At 36.1% G+C, this 21,174-nt stretch overlaps 1 protein-coding gene across 3 annotated transcripts in view; it reads right to left on the bottom strand.

Annotated features, from left to right (window-relative positions):
* LOC149211001 (uncharacterized) overlaps positions 1 to 21,174 on the bottom strand; it is a 543,418-nt gene that overhangs the window by 29,675 nt on the left and 492,569 nt on the right. For all 3 annotated transcript variants that reach the window (XM_089396847.1, XM_089396848.1, XM_089396849.1), the window contains 2 exons: positions 17,047 to 17,185; positions 16,793 to 16,941 (listed from right to left, as the gene is read on the bottom strand). In XM_089396847.1, the coding sequence (XP_089252973.1) occupies positions 16,793 to 16,941; positions 17,047 to 17,185 (288 nt within the window). The remainder of the gene's footprint in view (positions 1 to 16,792; positions 16,942 to 17,046; positions 17,186 to 21,174) is intronic.

Here is a 21,174-nt window from a genome sequence, read left to right as displayed (position 1 = left end):
GAGCAGTATACTTTGCAGATCAATCAAAAATCAAGCCATCAGGGCTTGGCACAATCAGGCTTAAACTGCTTGGTCTTCTAGACTTTCTTCTGCATCATGTTCTATATCTCCCACAGCTCAAGAGAAACTTGCTGTCCTTGGTCCACATCCGCCAGCAAGGTCACTCCATTCATATGTTTGATGGCAAGCTTGAGGTAAGAAAAGCATCTGACCACTCACTTGTCATGAGGGGAATAGAAGAAGAAAGGCTTATCAAGCTGCAAGGAACCTCTGCTCATGCACAACATTTCTCATACAATTCTCATCATGAAGAAGGTACACTTCCATCAAGTTTATTATGGCATGCTAGATTTGGACATTTGAACTATGACAGTCTCCGCTTGTTGAAGAAAAATGGTGTTGTTGGTTTGCCTACAATTCCTAGGAAACTTAAGCAATGTGATGCTTGCATTCTAGGAAAGCATAGCAAACAGTCTTTTCATGATTCACATTCAAGAGCACATAAAAAACTTGAACTCATTCATTCAGATTTATGTGGTCCAATGCCTATTCCTTCTACAAATGGAAATAAATATATGATGACATTTATTGATGACTACACTAGAATGTGTTGGGTTTATTTATTGAAGAACAAATCTGATGCTTTTCAAACATTCAAGAATTTTCATAAATGGATTGAAAATGATGCACAGTCTCATATTGGGTCTATTTGCACTGATAATGGAAAAGAATACACATCAAATGAATTTGAAAACTATCTTCGCCAACATGGGATCAAACATCAAACAACTGTGCCTTATAATCCCTAACAGAATGGTGTTGCTGAAAGAATGAATAGGACAATCTTAAATATGGTACGATCCATGCTCTTCCTCAAAAATGTAAAGATAATGTTTTGGGCTGATGCTGTTCTATGTGCTGCATATATAAAGAATAGATGTCCATCTAATGCTATAAGAAACAAGACTCCATATGAAATGTGGTATGGTCATGTTCCTTCGATAAAACATCTCAGGGTCTTTGGTTCCACCTATTATGCCTTGATACCAAAGGTACATAGAAACAAACTTGGTGCTAAAAGTCGTAAGTGTATCTTTCTGGGATATTCAAACACCTCCAAAGCATACCGCCTCTATGATGAAGTAAATAAGAAGTTTGTTGTATCTAGAGATGTAATTTTTCTTGAATCATCCAAAACTGACAATGTTGTTGAGTGGCAACTTGATCGCTTGGATAGATTCGCAAAAGCAAAGTCATTTCAAGAATTTGATAATCAAATTCCACATCTTGAAGGGGGGATTCCTATACTAGATCAACATGTGGAATCTTCTTCTGAAGAACACTCTCCCCCGCATGAAACTCCAACAACAAATGATGCTTTAAATGATGTAATTGATAGAATTGGGAGACTCAATCTTGATTCAGTCCCAACTCAATCAACGGAGCAGCCTGGACCATCTAAAAAAGGTCCCCCAAAGTGGGTGACAAAGACACTTGAAAGTGTTCATCCTGATGAAATTGGAAAGACAGGAACCAGAAATTCAAACCGGCAAAATGGAGGTGATGTAAATGACTCTAATTCACCTGTTGATATGGATGTTTCTTATGATTGTGAATTGAACTTGTCTATAGATTTTGAACCAACTTCCTTCAAAGAAGCTGCTTCTCATGATAAATAGAAAGAAGCGATGCAAAACGAGTATGATGCCCTCATAAAGAATGGCACTCGGAAGCTGGTTGATCCTCCATTAGGAACCAAACCAATAAGCTGCAAGTGGGTCTACAAGAACAAGTATAAAGCTGATGGCTCACTTGACAAGCACAAAGCTAGGCTTGTGGCAAAAGGTTTTGCACAGAAGGAAGGGGTCGATTATGAGGAGACTTTTGCCCCTACAGTAAAATGGGCTACCATCCGGACACTCTTTGCACTAGTAGCTCAGAACGGTTGGAAAGTCCATCAAATGGATGTAAAAACTGCTTTCTGGAATGGAGATCTAAAAAAAAGGTTTTTATGTCCCAGCCTGAAGGATTTGCTGTGAAAGGACATGAACATAAAGTATGCAAACTTGTGAAGTCCTTGTATGGCCTCAAACAAGCATCGCGAGCCTGGTATGAAAAACTAACTGAGCATCTTCTGAAACTCAATTTCAAACATTTTGATCTTGATGATGCAACTTTATTTGTCAAGAAAGTTGGCAAAACAGTTGTATATCTTGTGGTATATGTAGATGATCTTTTGATGACAGGGAACAATGAAAGCTACATTGCATCCATAAAGAAGGAATTGGCGAAAACTTTTGAAATCAATGATTTGGGCTATGTTCATTACTATCTTGGCATTGAAGTAGCCCAACATCCAAAGTCCATATTTTTTTCTCAAAAGAAATACATTGGAGATCTGTTGAGCAGGTTTGGCATGACAAAGTGCAATCCTCTTACTACTCCAATAGAACAAAACTTAAAGCTCACATCTATTGAAGGAAAAGAAGTTGAGGATGTAAAAAAGTATAGACAGCTTGTAGGAAGTCTCAACTACCTAACTACTACCAGACCAGACATTTCGTTCGATGTTGGAATCTTCTCTAGGTTTATGCAAAAGCCTTGTGAGGGACATTGGTCTGTTGCAAAAAGAGTTCTAAGGTACTTGAAGGGAACTCAAGACTTTGGAATCAAGTATACACAGGTGGACGACTTCAGCTTGATTGGATACTCTGATTTAGACTTCGATGGAGACAAAGAAATTGGGGTATCAACTTCAGGATATACTATGAGTCTTGGATCAGGAGTTGTCTTCTGGAGATCACGCAAACAATCAGTTCCAGCAGATTCCACAACAGAAGCAGAATACGTGGCAGCAGCTGAAGCAACAAAAGAAATTTTGTGGCTCAGGAAAATTTTTGAAGATTTGTAGGTAAAACAAGTACAATCAACTCCACTCATGATTGACAATACCTCTGCAATAAAGTTGGCCAAGAACCCAAAATTCCATGATCGAACGAAACACATCAATACTAAATATCATCTGATTCGACATCATGTTGAGGCCAAAACAATCCATCTCCGCCATTGTTCCACAAATGAGCAAATTGTAGACATCACCAAAGCGCTTGGAAGAGAAAAGCTTGAACAATTTAGAATGATGCTTGGACTCACCAACATCCCTTCAGATTAAGGGGGGGAATGTTGACACCTAATACTTGTGATTGGGTGAATTTATGTAAATAATAAATTATAAATATGAACAGTCATCAAGAGATGAACTGAACAGTCTCTCCCTCATGTATATAATGAAGATCTACCTTGTGGAATAATATACGAATCAATTTTTGCTTTGTGGAGTTACTGCCTGGCCTGACAATCCCCATGTCAGGGTACTTAGCATATAACCGATTTTGTATTGTGAGGTTCTTAGTTTGTGGGAAGCCTCAGTCTCAAGCTCTGTGGAAGTTCTTTCAGTTTTGACATGTGATACAAAACAGATGGGTTGGCACTTAGGTCAAGAAAAGCGAAGTTCTTTTGTATAATATGCTACGAGCGATTGAGTGTAGGTCGAGTCATACATACTCACACAGCAATTGGTCAAGTATCTCGCGCTTCTCCCTTTGGAGTTAGTTCTTTTGGTGGCCAGTGGAAGATTTGGATTTGCAGACCTTTGTGACAGACCTTAAATCATCCCTAATCTCTATTTTCAGTCTTCCTTAGAAAACATTTTGGAGTATAGTTTGAAATTGTTTTGAGTCTTAAGAGATCTTTGAAAGCAATTTCCCTGGAGTATACTTGATGGCTTCACGTAGCAAACCTTTGAAGCAATCCTAAAGACCTTTTGTAACAACCTTGTTGAAGAATTCTTAACCATTTGTTGAAGCAGACCTTTAGAGCAGCATGTGAAGAATCTTTGGAGCAGTTTGAAGAGAAAATTATTGTAGCAGTGTTTAAGTCATTTGGATGATGTTTTGAAGCAGTGTTTGAAGTCTTTGAAGTGGTTCAAGGTTGGAGCTTTGTGAAAGACCATGTTGGAGCCTGGATTGATATTTGAGGATTGGAGTCCTCATACAAGGTTGGAGACTTGAAGAAACTGGAGATTTTTGTTGTAGAGGTTGAAAAGGTGTTATGAATAAATATAAAATAAAGTAAATGATAATAACCATAAATAATTATTAGTTAATTGATAATTACCTTGAAGAGTCATGTCTAAATGAGACATGACTCTCCATGAAGAGACACCTGCTTGGTATATAAGCAAGCCTTTCATTCTCATTGTAAATCATTCTTATTCTTATTCACACATTTAATCTAAGTCACCTGACACAGGGATTCGGGACACGTAGGATTCGAGATTCGTGGTGTTGGATTCGGACACGTTGACCCCCCGGAACATGACACGTAGGATTCGTTATATATTATTTTATTAAAAAAAAAACAATATATATATATATATTAAACATTAGATATTTCTTACACAAATTTTAATTAATGATACAAATTTATTGATTTCAAACATAGATCTTCATCTATAGCTATTAGCATGCATAGTACATACAAAATTCAAATAAATGTCAGCGGTACTAGTCACATAAATGATAAATCTATTAAAAATTTAAATCATGATTCATAATTCATAATTGAAAGACAACTTACAACTACAAGATAGTAAGATAAACACACTGACCACTGTAGTTTTCTCATTAAGTCATCAAATCAAAATGTGTTACATAAGTAGTGCTGGTGCAATGCCAATGGCAAATAGAAATAGAAAATATAAAACAACTACAGGTATACAAGCCTCAAGGCATCAATCAGCATTAGAATTAGCATCAATGTCCTCATCATCATGGTCCCCACTGCTCTCCTCTGTATCCTCCTCCTCCCCTGTATCCATAGTCGCCTCTGCATCTGCTGGTGTGGAAGATGACCCCTCTAAGTCATCAAATCTAACAGGCTCTAGCACTGGATAATTGAGATCCATGTTAGCCAATGCCAACTCAACACTGGTGTCCAGACCCATATCATCAGGGACAGTGTTACTTGGGAGCGGGAGCATAAACGGGGAGCGGGAACGAAAACGGGAGCGTGAGAGACTTGGTTTGGTGCTCTTGATTAAATACGAGTTCCATACCCTAATACATGACAAAATTCAATGGAAACATTGCAATCCCCCAATCCTAAAATCCTGAAAAACTAATAAGTCTGTTGGATTTTGAATGAAATCTAAAATTCTACTTTCTCCATATGAAATCCAATGAGGCCGGAACCACTCTCAAACATCTCGAGTCATTTTATGGTAATGTTAAAAATTTAAGTAAAAGGATGAAAATGATGATTAAGGAGAATGTCACTTTTACTTTAAGAATTTAACATTACCATGAATAGCATATGAATACTAGGGCCTAGACAAGATCACGAAGCTGCCAAAACACTTGCCAAATGAAAATATGCGTGGCTGTAATGACCAAATGCGGCCTTTTCATACCCGCGCAGGTCACTTTTTGAGCCTAGCGAGTCCTAGAAACAGGACACGATTCCCAAAATCGTGACACGCAAATGAAAATCGGGACACGACCTCGGATTCAACGAGTCAGAAAAGGACACGACGTGTCATTGGATTTGGACACGAATCAGGGCAAAATTGCGTTGGACACGCTGGATTCGGGATTCGAGGGGCCTCTAAGACGAATCCGGTTATTATAATATTTGTATTCGTTGATGAGATTAACCCCTTATTATTTATAATTACAACAAATGGAACCTTATTATTTCTAATTACCTCAAATGGAACCTTAGGATGTATTATCTTTATTAAATTTCACTTAATATTATTTTATTTTATTTTACTTCACTTTAATGTAAATTCTTGACTAATATTTTCTCCTTATGTAACCTTTTATAACAATACCCGCTTTGTACTTATAAATATTTTCAATAATTTTATGACTTGAACTTTTTTTTTAAATATCCCTTTATAATATAATACTTCTCTTTATATATCTTTTATTTATAATATTTCTTTTTCTTTTTCTTTTTGAAAAGCTACAACCCTAGTGAAACTTCGCTATTCACCTCTTTGGGGTATAATATAAAATATATGTCCACTTATGTACTTTTGACTCGGTTAATGTTCTCCAAGTAAAAAGTAAAACATACCTTTCACGTAAAGAGATTTTGTATCCCTTTTGTTTTTCCTTTTACTTTAGAATACCATGGGCAATTACCATAGGTTGTTTCTAAAACCTCGGTTAATGTTCTCCACGTAAAAAGTAAAATGTACCATTCACATAAAGGGATTTTGTATTCCTTTTGTTTTTTTTGTTTTTTACTTTTAAAATACCATGCGCAATTACCATGGGTTTCTAAAACCACGGGCTTGTAAACCGAATTAGAATAATATTATCTATTTGTTATGAAACCAGCTCAAGAAAAGATAGAAAAGATAGATCAATGCCTTAGAATTCAGCCTCTTCGAGGGGGCAACCTCCTTTACATTACATAAATGAACAATTCTTGAATGATTCAAATGACAAAACCTCCTTTCTATATATAGGAGTCTAAAGAGTCACAATATAATCCAACCGACCAAACAATAATAATATAAAGCCACAAAAATAACAATAGAGGGATTCTATGGGGCACAGTAATAACAATATGGGGGCAATAGGGGCACAAAAATATTAATAAGGGGTATAACTACAATAGTAACGGGGTAATCACTAGTATTATAGGGACCCAACATGCACCTCTCCTTCAAAAAAGTGTTGTCCTCAATGCTTGAGTAGTTCTGGATACTTCTGCATAAAATTCTCATCCTCCCATGTGGAATCTTCAGCGGATAAGTTCTTCCACTTGATAAGATACTCTGAAATTGATCGATTTCGTAGCTGTCGAGTTCTTGTTTCTGTGACTGCTTCTGGTTCCAATATAATTTTTCCTTCCTCGTCAAGTTCTGGCAATATTATTTGAACTGGGAGCTTGTCGCCTATAACCTTCTTTAGACATGAAACATGGAAAACTGGGTGCAATCGAGAAGCTGCAGGAAGCTCCAATTTGTATGCCATAGTACCAATCTTTTGCAACACCTTGTACGGACCATATTACTTTGGTGATAATTTATTATCCTTCTTAGCTTGCTTGAGGGACATTTGCTTATATGGTTGTAGTTGTAGGAATACCCAATCACCTACATCAAAACTTCTTTCACTACGATGTTGATCTGCCTGTTGTTTCATTCTATTATGTGCCAACACGAGGTTATCCTTTAACAGTTGGAGGACTTGTTTTTAAAACCACGGGCTTGTAAACCAAATCAAAATAATATTATCTATTTGTTATGAAACCAGCTCAAGAAAAGATAGAAAAGATAGATCAACGCCTTAGAATTCAGCCTCTTCGAGGGGGCAACCTCCTTTACATTACATAAATGAACAATTCTTGGATGATTCAAATGACAAAACCTCCTTTCTATATATAGGAGTCTAAGGAGTCACAATATAATCCAGCCGACCTAACAATAATAATATAAAGCCACAAAAATAACAATAGAGGGATTCTATGGGGCACAGTAATAACAATATGGGGGCAATAGGGGCACAACAATATTAATAAGGGGTATAACTACAATAGTAATGGGGTAATCACTAGTATTATAGGGACCCAACATGCCCCTCTCCTTCAAAAAAGTGTTGTCCTCAACGCTTGAGTAGTTCTGGATACTTCTGCATAAAATTCTCATCCTCCCATGTGGAATCTTCAGCGGATAAGTTCTTCCACTTGATAAGATACTCTGAAATTGATCGATTTCGTAGCTGTCGAGTTCTTGTTTCTGTGACTGCTTCCGGTTCCAATATAATTTTTCCTTCCTCGTCAAGTTCTGGCAATATTGTTTGAACTGGGAGCTTGTCGCCTATAACCTTCTTTAAACATGAAACATGGAAAACTGGGTGCAATCGAGAAGCTGCAGGAAGCTCCAATTTGTATGCCATAGTACCAATCTTTTGCAACACCTTGTACGGACCATAATACTTTGGTGATAATTTATTATCCTTCTTAGCTTGCTTGAGGGACATTTGCTTATATGGTTGTAGCCGTAGGAATACCCAATCACCTACATCAAAACTTCTTTCACTGCGATGTTGATCTGCCTGTTGTTTCATTCTATTTTGTGCCAACACGAGGTTATCCTTTAAGAGTTGGAGGACTTGTTGTTGATGTTCGATGTGATGTTCCACTGCCTGAACCTTAGAATTTTCTCTTAAATATGATGTGATGGATGGTGGTTGATACCCATAAAGTGCCATAAATGGGGTCATTTTTGTTGCTGTATGGAAGGAAGTGTTATACCACCATTCAGCCAGAGGCAACCATTTGACCCATTGTGTCTGTTTATCAGATACAAAGCAACGAAGATATCCTTCCAAACATTTGTTTACTATCTCAGTTTGCCCATCAGATTGAGGATGATAAGATGAGCTATGAGCTAACTGAGTACCAAGACAAGAAAATAATTCTGTCCAAAAATTTCCAGTGAAAATGGGATCTCTGTCACTTACAATAATCTTTGGGTTTCCATGTAGCTTTTGAATTGTTTCCATAAATGCAGTAGAAACTGTACTGGCTTTAAATGGATGTGATAATGCACAAAAGTGTGCATACTTGGTAAGTCTGTCAACTACCACCATGATGACACTCTTTCCCTCAGACTTGGGTAAACCTGTGATAAAATCCATTGAAACCTCCTCCCAACGTTGGCTTGGAATGGATAAAGGTTGTAATAGACCCGGTGTCTTAATTGTTTCAACTTTATTTTGTTGGCAAACCAAACATTCCGCCACAAACTTTTGAATATCTGATTTAAGGCCATCCCAAAAAAATTCCTTCTTAACCCTGTGGTAAGTTTTTAAAAATCCTGAGTGCCCTCCTAAGGGAGAAGTGTGCAATTCCATAAGAATCTTTTGTTTTAGCTGGGAATTCTTACAGAGGTATAAGCGATCTTTGTACCATAACGAATCATTTTGCCAGCTAAATGTATCAGACGTACTGGAATCTTGTTGTAACTTTCGAATAAGTGCCCACACTTCTTCGTCATTCTTCCATTCCTCCCTTGCTTCGTTTATCCAATCTGGTTGGATAATAGAAATGGCGCACAACAATGCTTCCACATCCTCATCCTTTCTTGAGAGTGCATCTGCCACCACATTTTGCTTCCCTTTTTTGTAGATGATTTCAAAGTCATAACCCAACATCTTTGTGACCCACTTTTGTTGCTCTTCAGAGGATAATCTTTGTTCTAAAAAGTATTTAAGGCTATCATGATCCGTTTTTACCTTGAAGTGTCTTCCCATTAGGTAGGGTCGCCATTTCTTAAGTGCATGGAGTATTGCCAACATTTCCTTCTCATAAATAGCTTTGCTTAAAAACTTTCCCTTGATTGGACGACTTTCAAAAGCAATGGGTCTTTCATCTTGCATTAGAACAGCACCAATTCCATTTCCTGAAGCATCACATTCCACAATAAAGGTTTTTGTGAAGTCCGGTGTAGCTAAGACCGGTGCTTGGCACATTGCCTCTTTAAGATGTTCAAAGGCCTTTGTTGCTTCCGGAGTCCATGAAAATGCATCTTTCTTCAATAATGTTGTTAGAGGTGCTGCTATTCTCCCATAATTCTTAACAAACTTGCGATAATACCCTGTCAACCCAAGAAATCCTCGCAGATGCTTTATGGATGTGGGGATTTTCCATTCCTTAATGGCTTTAATTTTGCTAGGGTCTACCTTAACTCCTTCATGAGATACAATATGACCCAAATATTCCACCTCCTGGACTCCAAAGAAACATTTGGATCTTTTTGCATATAATTGTTTCTCCTCCAATAGTTGTAGCACCCTGTCAACATGTTCAACATGATCCTTCCAAGACTTGCTGTAGATTAGTATATCATCAAAAAATACTAACACAAATTTTCTAAGGAATGGTTTGAAAATTGAATTCATCAAACCTTGAAATGTTGAAGGTGCATTGGTAAGGCCAAAAGGCATGACCAAAAATTCATAATGACCCTCATGAGTTCTAAATGTCGTTTTCGGAATGTCTTCAATCTTCATTCTGATTTGATGATATCCTGAACGAAGATCCAACTTGGTGAAGTAAATTGATCCATGCAATTCATCCAGTAATTCATCAATGACAGGAATGGGGAACTTATCTTTAATAGTGAGCTTGTTGAGCTCCCTATAATCCGGACACATGCGCCATGATCCATCCTTCTTGTGCACCAATACTACTGGAGCAGAGAAAGAACTTTGACTCGGTTGAATTATACCAGCCTCTAGCATTTCTGCAACCATACGTTCAATTTCACTCTTTTGGACATAGGGATATCTGTACGGCCTGATGTTTGGAGGAACACTTCCTGGAATCAGATGAATAGCATGATCATGATCACGCATAGGTGGGAGACCTTTGGGAGTCTCAAATACCTTGGAATGATTGTCCAGGACTTTTTGGAGATCTGGAGAAATAGATGATTCCGATGTGGAAACATCTAGCGAACATAATTGTGCAATTACACCTCTTTGCTCCTTTTTTAGAAGCTTTGTCATACCATTAGAGCTGATTATCTTTCCTGGTTTCCCTGCAATACCCCTTAATTCAACTTCCTTTCCTTCCGTAGAAAATTTCATGAAAAGTTCTTGAAAATTAAAAGCTATTGTACCCAAGGATTGTAGCCATTGGACTCCTAGTACAACATCAGCACCTCCCATTGGAATGGAAAGCATTGGGCTAGTCAATACATATTCTCCCATGGATAGCTTGATATTATGGCACTTTCCAGAGCAATTTATTGTTCCTCCATTTGCAATCATCACTTGACACTCTGGTGCTGGATATAGGAAGCAATTCAATTCTTTTGCTACCTTACAATGAATAAAATTGTGGGTGCTTCCTGAATCAATCAACACTATTACCTTTTTCTTCTTGATTTGTCCTTCTATCTTGATGGTTTGAGGAGTGGTAATTCCCGCCAATGCATTACAAGATATGGTCGGATTTATTTGTTCTTCATCTAGGCTTTGTTCCTGGAGTATATCCTCTTCTTTTGACCTTTCTTGCTCCTTTTCTTCTTCCTCTTCACAATCTATGTAGAATAATTTCTTCTCAGCACACTTATGACCTTTAGTGTATTTGCTATCACAACTGTAACAAAGCCCTTTTGCTCTTTTTTCTTCCAATTGTTGTGGTGTCAACCTTATAGGTTGTGGAAGACTAGGGGCAACAACACTTCCGTCTTTATAGTTGTGAGTGGTATGCTTCCTGGTTGCCATAATTTTGCTTTCCATTTTTCTTGCTAACCTGAATGCCTTCTCTAATGAATCAGGTTCCCAAAGGCGAACATCATGTTGGATATTATCCTTTAAAGACCCTATGAACACATCAATCCTATGCTCCTCTGGAATATCTTTTACCCTTATGTTCAATTTTTGGAACTCCTCAATGTGCTCCATTATTGAACCCTTTTGTTTGAGACTTATCAATTGGCTAAAAAAAGTGTTGCTTTTTGTATCCTCATAATGTGCTATCAATTCTTCCGTAAAAATTGCCCAAGTGATAAATTGTTTACGAGAGCAAAGCCATTGATACCATACAAACTGATTTGGTTCCAAATATAAAGTTGCCATACGTACCTTTTGTGTGTTTTGCACATTATTGAGATCGAAGAATTGCTCCATCTGTAATATCCATGTGGCGGGATCCTTGCCATCAAACTTCCTCATATCGATTTTTGGAATATGGTGAGTCTTCGATCCAACATTAGAGTCTATGGAATCATGATTAACATTTCTTTTGTTCTCATCATGAGTTTCCTTTAGTACCCTTTCACCCTTAGTGACCATTTCTTGTAGCAACTTATTCATATTTATCTTCAATTCTTCCATCTTATCATCCATGCCATCAATTTTAGCTTCTACGCCTTTCTTTAAACAATCCATCTTAGCTTCTACACCTTTCTTTAAACCATCCATCTTAGCTTCTACATCTTTCCTTAAACCATCCATCTTAGACTTTGTTGCTTTTTGTGCAAGTGACACTTGTTGCACTTGTTCTTGTAATTTTGATATATCATATAGCATTTCTTCTTCTTCTTCATGAGTCATGCTAGAGCTTTCAGGTTCCTTACTAGGTGTTTGCATTTTCTTTCCTCGGGCATCAGTTACTGATAACAATGCTCTATTATGCCCTTTGAATTCCTTCAAAATAAATTTTCAAACCAAGCTTAAGCAAAAATTTAAGAAAATCTACACACCTTTTTTCACTTTATAGGAGCTCGATATTGCCTTTGATGTATCTCTGTACTTTCCGATCATTTAGTTTGAATTTGTGACCTGCAGTAGCCCTTTGTGTCCTCTTTCCAATGCCACAAGTCTGACCCAAATTGGATTCTCCAAGGAAGAGTTATGCGAAATCTCCCATAGTGACTTGATTATAGACTAGTTCAGTAGAGCGAACTTGTACGATGTGCCACGAGTCACTGTTTCGACCTTTGAATCTGAAAAATGCATACAAGAACTACAGTCCGTCCTCTTTCTGTACCTTCTTACGAAATTTCAATCCGATTCCCAGAGAGAAAGTTATGACGATTTTCCCCAGGTCACCTGTTTGGAATGTAATTCAGGAGTCTGCAAAAAGACCAACTTCCTCAGATCATATCTCCGCAAATATAGCGCAAAAAGCTCTGAAATTCGGACCCAAGGTTCAACGTGATTTCTTCTCAAATGGGTTTTTTTTGCAACTTTTGAAACGTCGCAGAAAAAAAGTTATAGCGAAAATGCCACGATGACCTGTTTGGAGCAGCGAAACCCTAAAATCCAAAGCTCTGATACCAAATGTTATGAAACCAGCTCCAGAAAATATAGAAAAGATAGATCAACGCCTTATAATTCAACCTCTTCGAGGAGGCAACCTCCTTTACATTACATAAATGAACAATTTTTGGATGATTCAAATGACAAAACCTCCTTTCTATATATAGGAGTCTAAGGAGTCACAATATAATCCAACCGACCTAACAATAATAATATAAAGCCACAAAAATAACAATGGAGGGATTCTATGGGGCACAGTAATAACAATATGGGGGCAATAGGGGCACAAAAATATTAAGAAGGGGTATAACTACAACAGTAATGGGGTAATCACTAGTATTATAGGGACCCAACACTATTCTTCACCACTTAATGAAGAATCAAAATAATATTATCTATTATTCACGTAAAAAGTATAACTTACCATTCACGTAAAGAGATTTTGTATTCCTTTTGTTTTTCTTTTACTTTTAAAATACCACAGGCAATTACCATTGGTTTCTAAAACCACGGGCTTCTCCACGTAAAAAGTTTTAAATATACTTGGAAAGCTTCCCTCTTATCTTTATTATGCACTTTTTATCAATAATGTAGAACCTTTTTTATATATATGAATGTTTTCCTTAAAAATTTAATTATTTATTTTTAAATCTTTTTTTTTAATCTTTATATGTACTTATTTTATTTTCTTTATTTTCTTTTTCGGAATTTGATTTTTTTCTATATATTTTTTTTGAATGGCCAAATGGTTGATAGTGAAATGGAGAAACTCCAAATTCTTGTAGCGAAATGCTTCAATGTCAACAATGTTGATGAATTTGACGGTCAAAGACCTGGATCGAAGAACACGACTCTATGCAACGATGGAGCGGCCAGAGGATTGATTGCTCTGATACCAAATGAAGCGAACAAAGTTCCTTCTACAAATTAATTACTCCAGAAGATTTGGAATATAAAGTTATCCATAAGGATACAAATATTATATATTAAAAGTGTGAATAAGAATAAGAATGATTTACAATGAGAACGAGAGGCTTGTTTATATACCAAGCAGGTGTCTCTTCATGGAGAGTCATGTCTCATTTAGACATGACTCTTCAAGCTAATTACCAATTAACTAATAATTATTTATGTTTATTATCATTTACTTTATTTTACATTATTTCCTATATATTTATTCATAACAAGAGGATTGAAGTACTCACGTTCTATATTAATAAAATTATTTTTTATTATTTGAGTGTTTTGGTATATTGTGCTTCTAATCAAAGAAATATCCTGATTCCTAACTAGGTGATTAACATTGAAAGAAATACCAATTCGCTCCCCCTCTCAGTATTTCCAACAATTGGTTTTATAGCAAGTTCCTTTAAGCACAACCTAACAACTAGAAGGTAGATCCTAGGAACAAAATGGAAAAGTGAAGGAAAGGCTCCAAATCTTCTAAAGATATCTCCTTGTAAGTCATGAAATCAGAAGTAAAACAGGCTGGAAAACCTCCATTGTTCGATAGAATGAATTATGTATCATCAAGCAACAAAATAGAGTACTATTTGATGGCTCTAGGATATGAGGTATGGGAATTAGTAGTTACTAGAACCACAAAGATAGAGGAGTCAAAATAGTACAATACAAAAGCAATGAAAGCAATCTTGAGTAGTCTATCAAATTCTATAAAAAGTGAAGTGGGTCAATGTACTTCAGCTAAAAGACTCTAGGAAAAACTACAAAAACTCTATGGAGAATTTGGCTTTGTGCCTACTAAACCAAAACTAGAGTATGTGGAACAAGAGCACAAGGATGATCATGAATCAAAGGAAATAGATGAAGGCACCAAAAACATGAAAGACAATGAAGATGAAAAATACATTGAAGTAAAAGTTGAAGTAAACCTTGAGGCAGAGTTTATGGCTACTCTAGAAGCAATAAATATATTGAGAAAATAAAATGAAGAACTTAAGAAGAAATTGCAAATGTTGAAAAAAAGAATCATGACATTGATAATACAAAGGAAGAAGTCATCCCCTTGAAAGTTCAGCTAGAAGAAATGATGAAGATTTAGCAAATGAAGAAAGAAGAAGATTGTGAGGGCTTGAAGAAGAGATCGTTCCTTGAGGAATGAAGTTGAAAAGCTCAATAAGAACTTGAATTTTTTTCAAATATTAGATGGTATTCTCAATTGTCAAAGATCACCATTTTACAAATTAGGTCTTGGCTATACAAGTGGGACTTCATGCAAAGATGATGAAAGCCCTAAGTCACCTAAAAGCAAGATAAAACCTGAAATCTATATCCTTCAGAGATTTAGTCCTAGTGAAAGGAAGAAAGGAAATCAATATGTGTTTGGAAGAATCACTTCACCAAGAAGCTATGCAGATGATCTCAAGGGATTCATACACAATGCAAGTAGCAGTAAGGATCAGCAAAGATCTAAGCCTCCTCCAAGGTAGAACAACTTCAAAATATCATAAAGAGAATGCTACTCATCCAAGTGCATAAGGATGTTCTCTGGTCATTGTTATTTTTGTACTAATTTCAGTCATAAAGATAGAGATTGTAGAGCATACTACAAGAATGACTGCAAAGGTTGTTCAGAAATTGTAGTTGTGGTCAGTATTTTCATCATCAAAATCAAAGGAGAAATAAATTGGTTTCCAACTGTCCATGTCAGCCCTAGTTTGACAGGTCGGCCCCACTTCTTGAAGGGGTTTACCATTTGACCCAAGATCAAAGCCCCACTTGTTTGGTGTGAAAATTCCGAAGTCTGGAATCCTACTACAGTAACTGATATTATCTCTTCTATTTGTTAAATAAATTAAACAAATTATTTGCAATTTCTTACGACAAATATCGAAATAAATACACTACAGCCTTCACAAATTAAATACCGTAGAAAAATAAATGCAAGGAAAATTAAAGAAATGCTAGCACACTTTGCAACACATTAACAAAATTATTTTTGAACAATCGTCCTTGAAAAAACCCAACTTGGGAAACCCGGTGCAGTAGATGAGGGTTTCTTTATTATTCTTGAGCAGTAATTCATGTACAAGATATCAGACAACAAAAATAAAGAAAGAAACACTGAGAGAAATTTAGCATTAAATTTCTCACTCTCTCTGTGTGAAGGATCTTTGGAACACTTTGAAGAGAAATTTATTGTAGCAGTGTTGATGTCATTTGGATGATGTTTTGAAGCAGTGTTTGAAGTCTTTGAAGCGGTTCGAGGTTGGAGTCTTGTGAGAGACCAAGTTGGAGCCTGTATTGATATTTGAGGATTGGAGTCCTCATACAAGGTTGGAGCCTTGTGAAAGACCAGGTTGGAGCCCGGACTGGTATTTGAAAATTGGAGTCCTCATTCAAGGTTGGAGCCTTGAAGAAATTGGAGAGTTATGTTGTACATGTTAAAGAGGATTGGAGTCCTCAGTTTCTATTTTAATAAAATTATTTTTTATTTTTTCAGTGTTCTGGTATATTGTGCTTCTAATCAAAGAAAAATCTTAACTGGCTAATTAACAATTCAAAGAAAAACTGATTCAACGACCCTGTTCCCACCCTCGACCCTCCACCCACCCCCCCGGGCCCCTTTTTCAGTATTTCCAACAATAGAATGAAATAGACCATGAGCATAAAAGAGTTATATGCAAAAATGTAACTGTCATTTCATTAACTGCGGTGTGCACTTTTACAATAGCATTGTCTCTTTTACAGCGTTCCATGACATCATTACCTTCTATTAATAACATTGTTAATGGCACCTATTAGACTTGATTCCTAATGACTGGTCTCTTATAAAACATGACTTTATTGCATTATTGAAGCCTTAAACTCTAACAGAGCAGTGCATAAAAGCATGTTCGCAGAGATAAATAACTATATAATACTAGAATACATGTCAATCATGAACAATTACTGAATGAGAAACTTACAAACTAGCTTACCTGAAATCCATTTATATTCTTTAAAATAGTCTTAGTTGACGACTCACAAACTGAAAGTCTGTAATGCAGACTTTCATTATTATAAATTTGCATAACAACCCACAAAACTGCACATAGATGTTTTAAGTGCTCGGATTGAGATTCAGAACCTGCAATCAAGTTAAAAAAACATTACTAGTTGCCCCAGCACAAAGAAGAGTCTACAATAGGATGTGGTTGTAATAGAAAGCAAAAAGAACTTTTAAAGAAAATACCTTCTGATACAGATGATTCCAAAAGTTCAAACACCAAACTTGTAAGCTTCTCATTTCTAGAGAACAGAAAAATACATGGCAGGATATAGTATCTATAAGGAACTTTTAATTGTTGGGTCTCCTCATTCATCATGTGATCCTGTTTGTTGTAAATGAAGAGTCAGATAACAAATAAGTACAAGTAGATGAGTTTAAAAAGAAAATCTCTTATTAAAATGCATTAGTGTTTACAGACTAGTACCATTCATAGGAAGTATCTAATTCAGTCATTTCTTATATGGAGTTATTATATAGGAGAATGAAGATTGAAACTCAATTTTAATATGGATGTTATAAGCTCGATACTTGTTGCCTGGAACCTACATTAAGAATCGTATCCATGGTCAACCACCTTCTTCATAATAACTTTGTATGAATAGTAATTAAATAACAAAATAATAACTATGTTACCGGATCCGTTAGGCCCAGCGGCTGGATCCACGGATCCCCGGATCAGAGACAGATCCGGATCCGGATCCACGAAGATCCACCCCGCCCAACATTTGTCTGTCTATAATATGGTTTGACGTCAGCACATATTTCCAAATTCTATCTCAGCGCAGAATCTAGAAAGAAAATATCAGTGGATGAATAACCTGATATTGGAAAAATCAGTCGTGCGGGAGTTCATTAATCTGTGTGTAATATGGTTTGACGTCAACACATATTTTCAAATTATATCTCAGCGCAGAATTCCAGAAAGAAAATGTCAGCTGATGAATAACGCTATATTGGAAAAATCAACCGTGGGAATAATTAACAAGGGAGTTCATTAATTTCAAGATTATAAACCTGCGGTTAACCATTGAATAAACTTTATTTCAAGATTATAAGATACTGATGTTGGGATATTCTAATTAAATTATATGTTTATTTTAAAAGTTTGATGAAGTAAGTTCTATAAAGTAACTTCATTTAATTTAAATATACGAACTATTAAATTATATGTTTATTTTAAAAGTTTCATAAAGTAAGTTTATTTAATTTAAATATAATAACTAGTAATTAATGTTTCAATATTATGATACATTAATTTTAATATATTAAATTAATAATTATTTTTTCCATCTGAAATTAATAATTATTTTAAAAATATTATATAGAAGTTTTATATTTAAAATTTTAAACAGAAATTATAATTTTTTATTTTTTTATACAAATTTAGTTAATATTTATAAATAATATATTAATTCTGATACTATTTATCTAATATATCTAATATATATTTTTATAGGTACTCTATATAAAAATTATATATTTAAAAATTAATATATGTTTTTATTTTATTTTTATATAAATTTAATTTTTAAAAATTATAAAATATTTTATATTGTTTGTACCTGCCGTATCCGGATCCTGGCTTTTCAAAAAACTGGCGGATCCGTATCCGAATCCGGATCCGGATCCGAATCCGTATCCGAATCCTGGTAACTTAGAATAATAATTAGAAAAATTGTCCGTCTTAGTACTTGATGGGGCGTGGACAAATGGCTTAAAACCATCTACCTAATTTCGCTATCATCATGATGTCATAAAGAAAGCATGCTAAACCCAAGGACCGTGTTCATTCTCCATGAGCTTAATAGTGTGCATGGGCCCAAGTGGAGCCTGTGACATAATCAATGTTATTGGAACAGAACTGAACTGATCTGAACCAGCAGGTCTGACTGGTTGGAGGGCAGCACTGGTTTGGACCGGGCTCCTAAAACATTTTTGGCCGGTTTTATAATGGAACTGGCCGGTTCAGTACTGAATCGACCATTTTCACTGAACCAGCTGGTTCAGTAAAGTTGCATACAATGCAGCACGTGGACCCTGTTATGCATTTTTTTCTTTTTCTTTTTTAAATTTCTCTTAGCCCACAGTTTGTGCCTAATATTCAATTCTGTGGCACTAATATTGCCACACAATTCATGATAATGTAACATTGCCATCATTGGATTTCATACGGAGAAAGTAGAATTGTAGATCACGCTCAAAATTCAGCAGATTGAACAGTTTTTCAGTGTTCTAGGATTGGGGGAATTGCAACATTTCCATAGAATTTTGTCATGTATGAGGGTATGGAACTAGTATTCAATCAAGAACACCAAGCTCTCTATCTACCTTGATGTTAGTGGCACTGGTTGTCAAACTCCTCTATCATGATCCTACTAAAAATGTACCCATCAGTCAAACAAAATCTAGAATTGACATGCTAAGCATTTTCTATCTTATTTAATGCTTAGAGGGTGATATTGATGATGAAGATCCCTATATATGCAAGGATTTGGATGATATATAGGTATTTGTTGTAGCGTGATTTCTTTGTATGCTATAGGCCATCTATGGCCTGTTTTTTGATATATTTTTGGTTAAAAAATGCATTGCATTGTCTGTTATTTTGGTTATGTGTATCCTTACATGCTATATAAATGAGAACTTTCGTCTATTCGCGTATGAATGGTTTCGATTCAAATGGATGCATATGAATATAAATATTTTTTTTTAATTTGTATATTTTGTGTTTTTGGTTAACCAGTTTTTCTACTGATTCCGGTCCGGTTTTGATTGGTTCCCAGTCCGGGGAGTCTATCGGTTCGATGGCTGATCTGGTTCTAATAACATTGGACATAATAGCTTGTATCATAATTACAAAAATGGGGCAAGCCTCACCAAGGGAAAGAAGTCAAGAGTTCAAATCAGCTCAGGAAAATCTCGACAGCTACATCAGTATAGAAAAAGCCAATCTAGCTCTTTTCTGGCCTTTTATAACAAAGGGAGTGAGTTTATCTGCAGGAAGTGTATGCCTAGGCCAAATCCAAGTCTGTGAGTGTAACCAGTGATTACCTCTCAAAATGCATGGGCATTTGATCTGCCGCAATAGCAAAGGCAACAATTACAGCAAGTTTTCTTGAGCTTCAAAATGGCCCTGTTTTGGTAAAGTCCCACGAATGCTAGCTGATCTTTAAGACCCAATTGAACAAGCTAAGAAAAGAATAGAGTTAGCAGAGCACTTATATGGGAAGACAAGAACCACACTTGTGTTCAAATCCCTTAAACAAATATGAAGCGCATGACAGCATTGAAGTGATCCGCACTCGCTGTCAAAGAGAAGATAGATTTGCTGTTATTAAATCTAGTTCCTGCAGTTTCAAGTTGTCCACCATATATGGCTCAAAGTATTTTTGCACATTTAGAAAAAGATGATTCGAAGAAATCACAAAAATTAGTCTAAAGAAAACTCACATTATTGTCCAACTGTACAAAATCTCAATCATTGTGCTACAAGTGAGCTAGAGGTAGACCAAACAGAAGATATTACAATCATGCAAATAGAGATAATGCATAACCATAGAAGAAGACTGAATTTTGTTGACTGTAGACAAATTGAGGTGCTCCTAGTTGTCAGTTTTTATAGCATCGGATTTGTTCTACCCACAAAATTTGGTGGAGAGGCTAGAATACATGAAATCTCCAACACCTAGAAATCGTTTATGGAAATTCCACCTAGAAGTGTCTCAGACTCTCAACTAGATTAATAACCAATTTTTAAATATTTCCTAAGTCTAAACTTAGGGAATATGGTTAATTAATCAGTGTTAATTGAGATAAGGTGAGAATTATCTAGAAACTCACACAAATCGATCCAGAGATGACCCAAGCCATTGATTAAGTTTTAATCTTGGCTGTTGGTGCTCATTTGATTATAAAAGGAGGTCGATGTGGTGATGGAGAATACACAAGTGCAGATACTCAGTTGCCCAAGCAGTTCGATTTTCTCAACAACAATAACTCAGCAAAGAAGATAGAGTCAGTGGGTGAGTAGTAGGTGGAAGAGGAGGGTAGCAGCGTTCGGGGAGGACAGTTTCCAATCCTCGGAAGAGGCAAAGGAAGGAAGGCTGAAATTCTCACAAGGTTAGAGTAAGTTTTGCGCAAAGGGTGACGCAGGAGGCTCAACGCAGAGGCTAGGTAGGTAATTTCACAGGCAGAAATTAGTTGTGGGGTGAGAGCAAATTCTCACAATAATTTTGCCAGTATTTTCCTCAGATTAGATTCCCAGTTGTTTATCTAAAGTATTGTACTCAAAATTGTTGTTGAAGAATAATA

This window comes from Pinus tabuliformis, chromosome 1_2 (genome assembly GCF_031772625.1).
Source record: "Pinus tabuliformis cultivar Carrire ecotype Pingquan chromosome 1_2, CPIR1, whole genome shotgun sequence".
Classification (NCBI taxonomy): Eukaryota; Viridiplantae; Streptophyta; class Pinopsida; order Pinales; family Pinaceae; genus Pinus; species Pinus tabuliformis.
The sequence above is the reverse complement of the archived record's forward strand: the minus strand, read 5'-3'. Positions and strand labels throughout refer to the sequence as shown.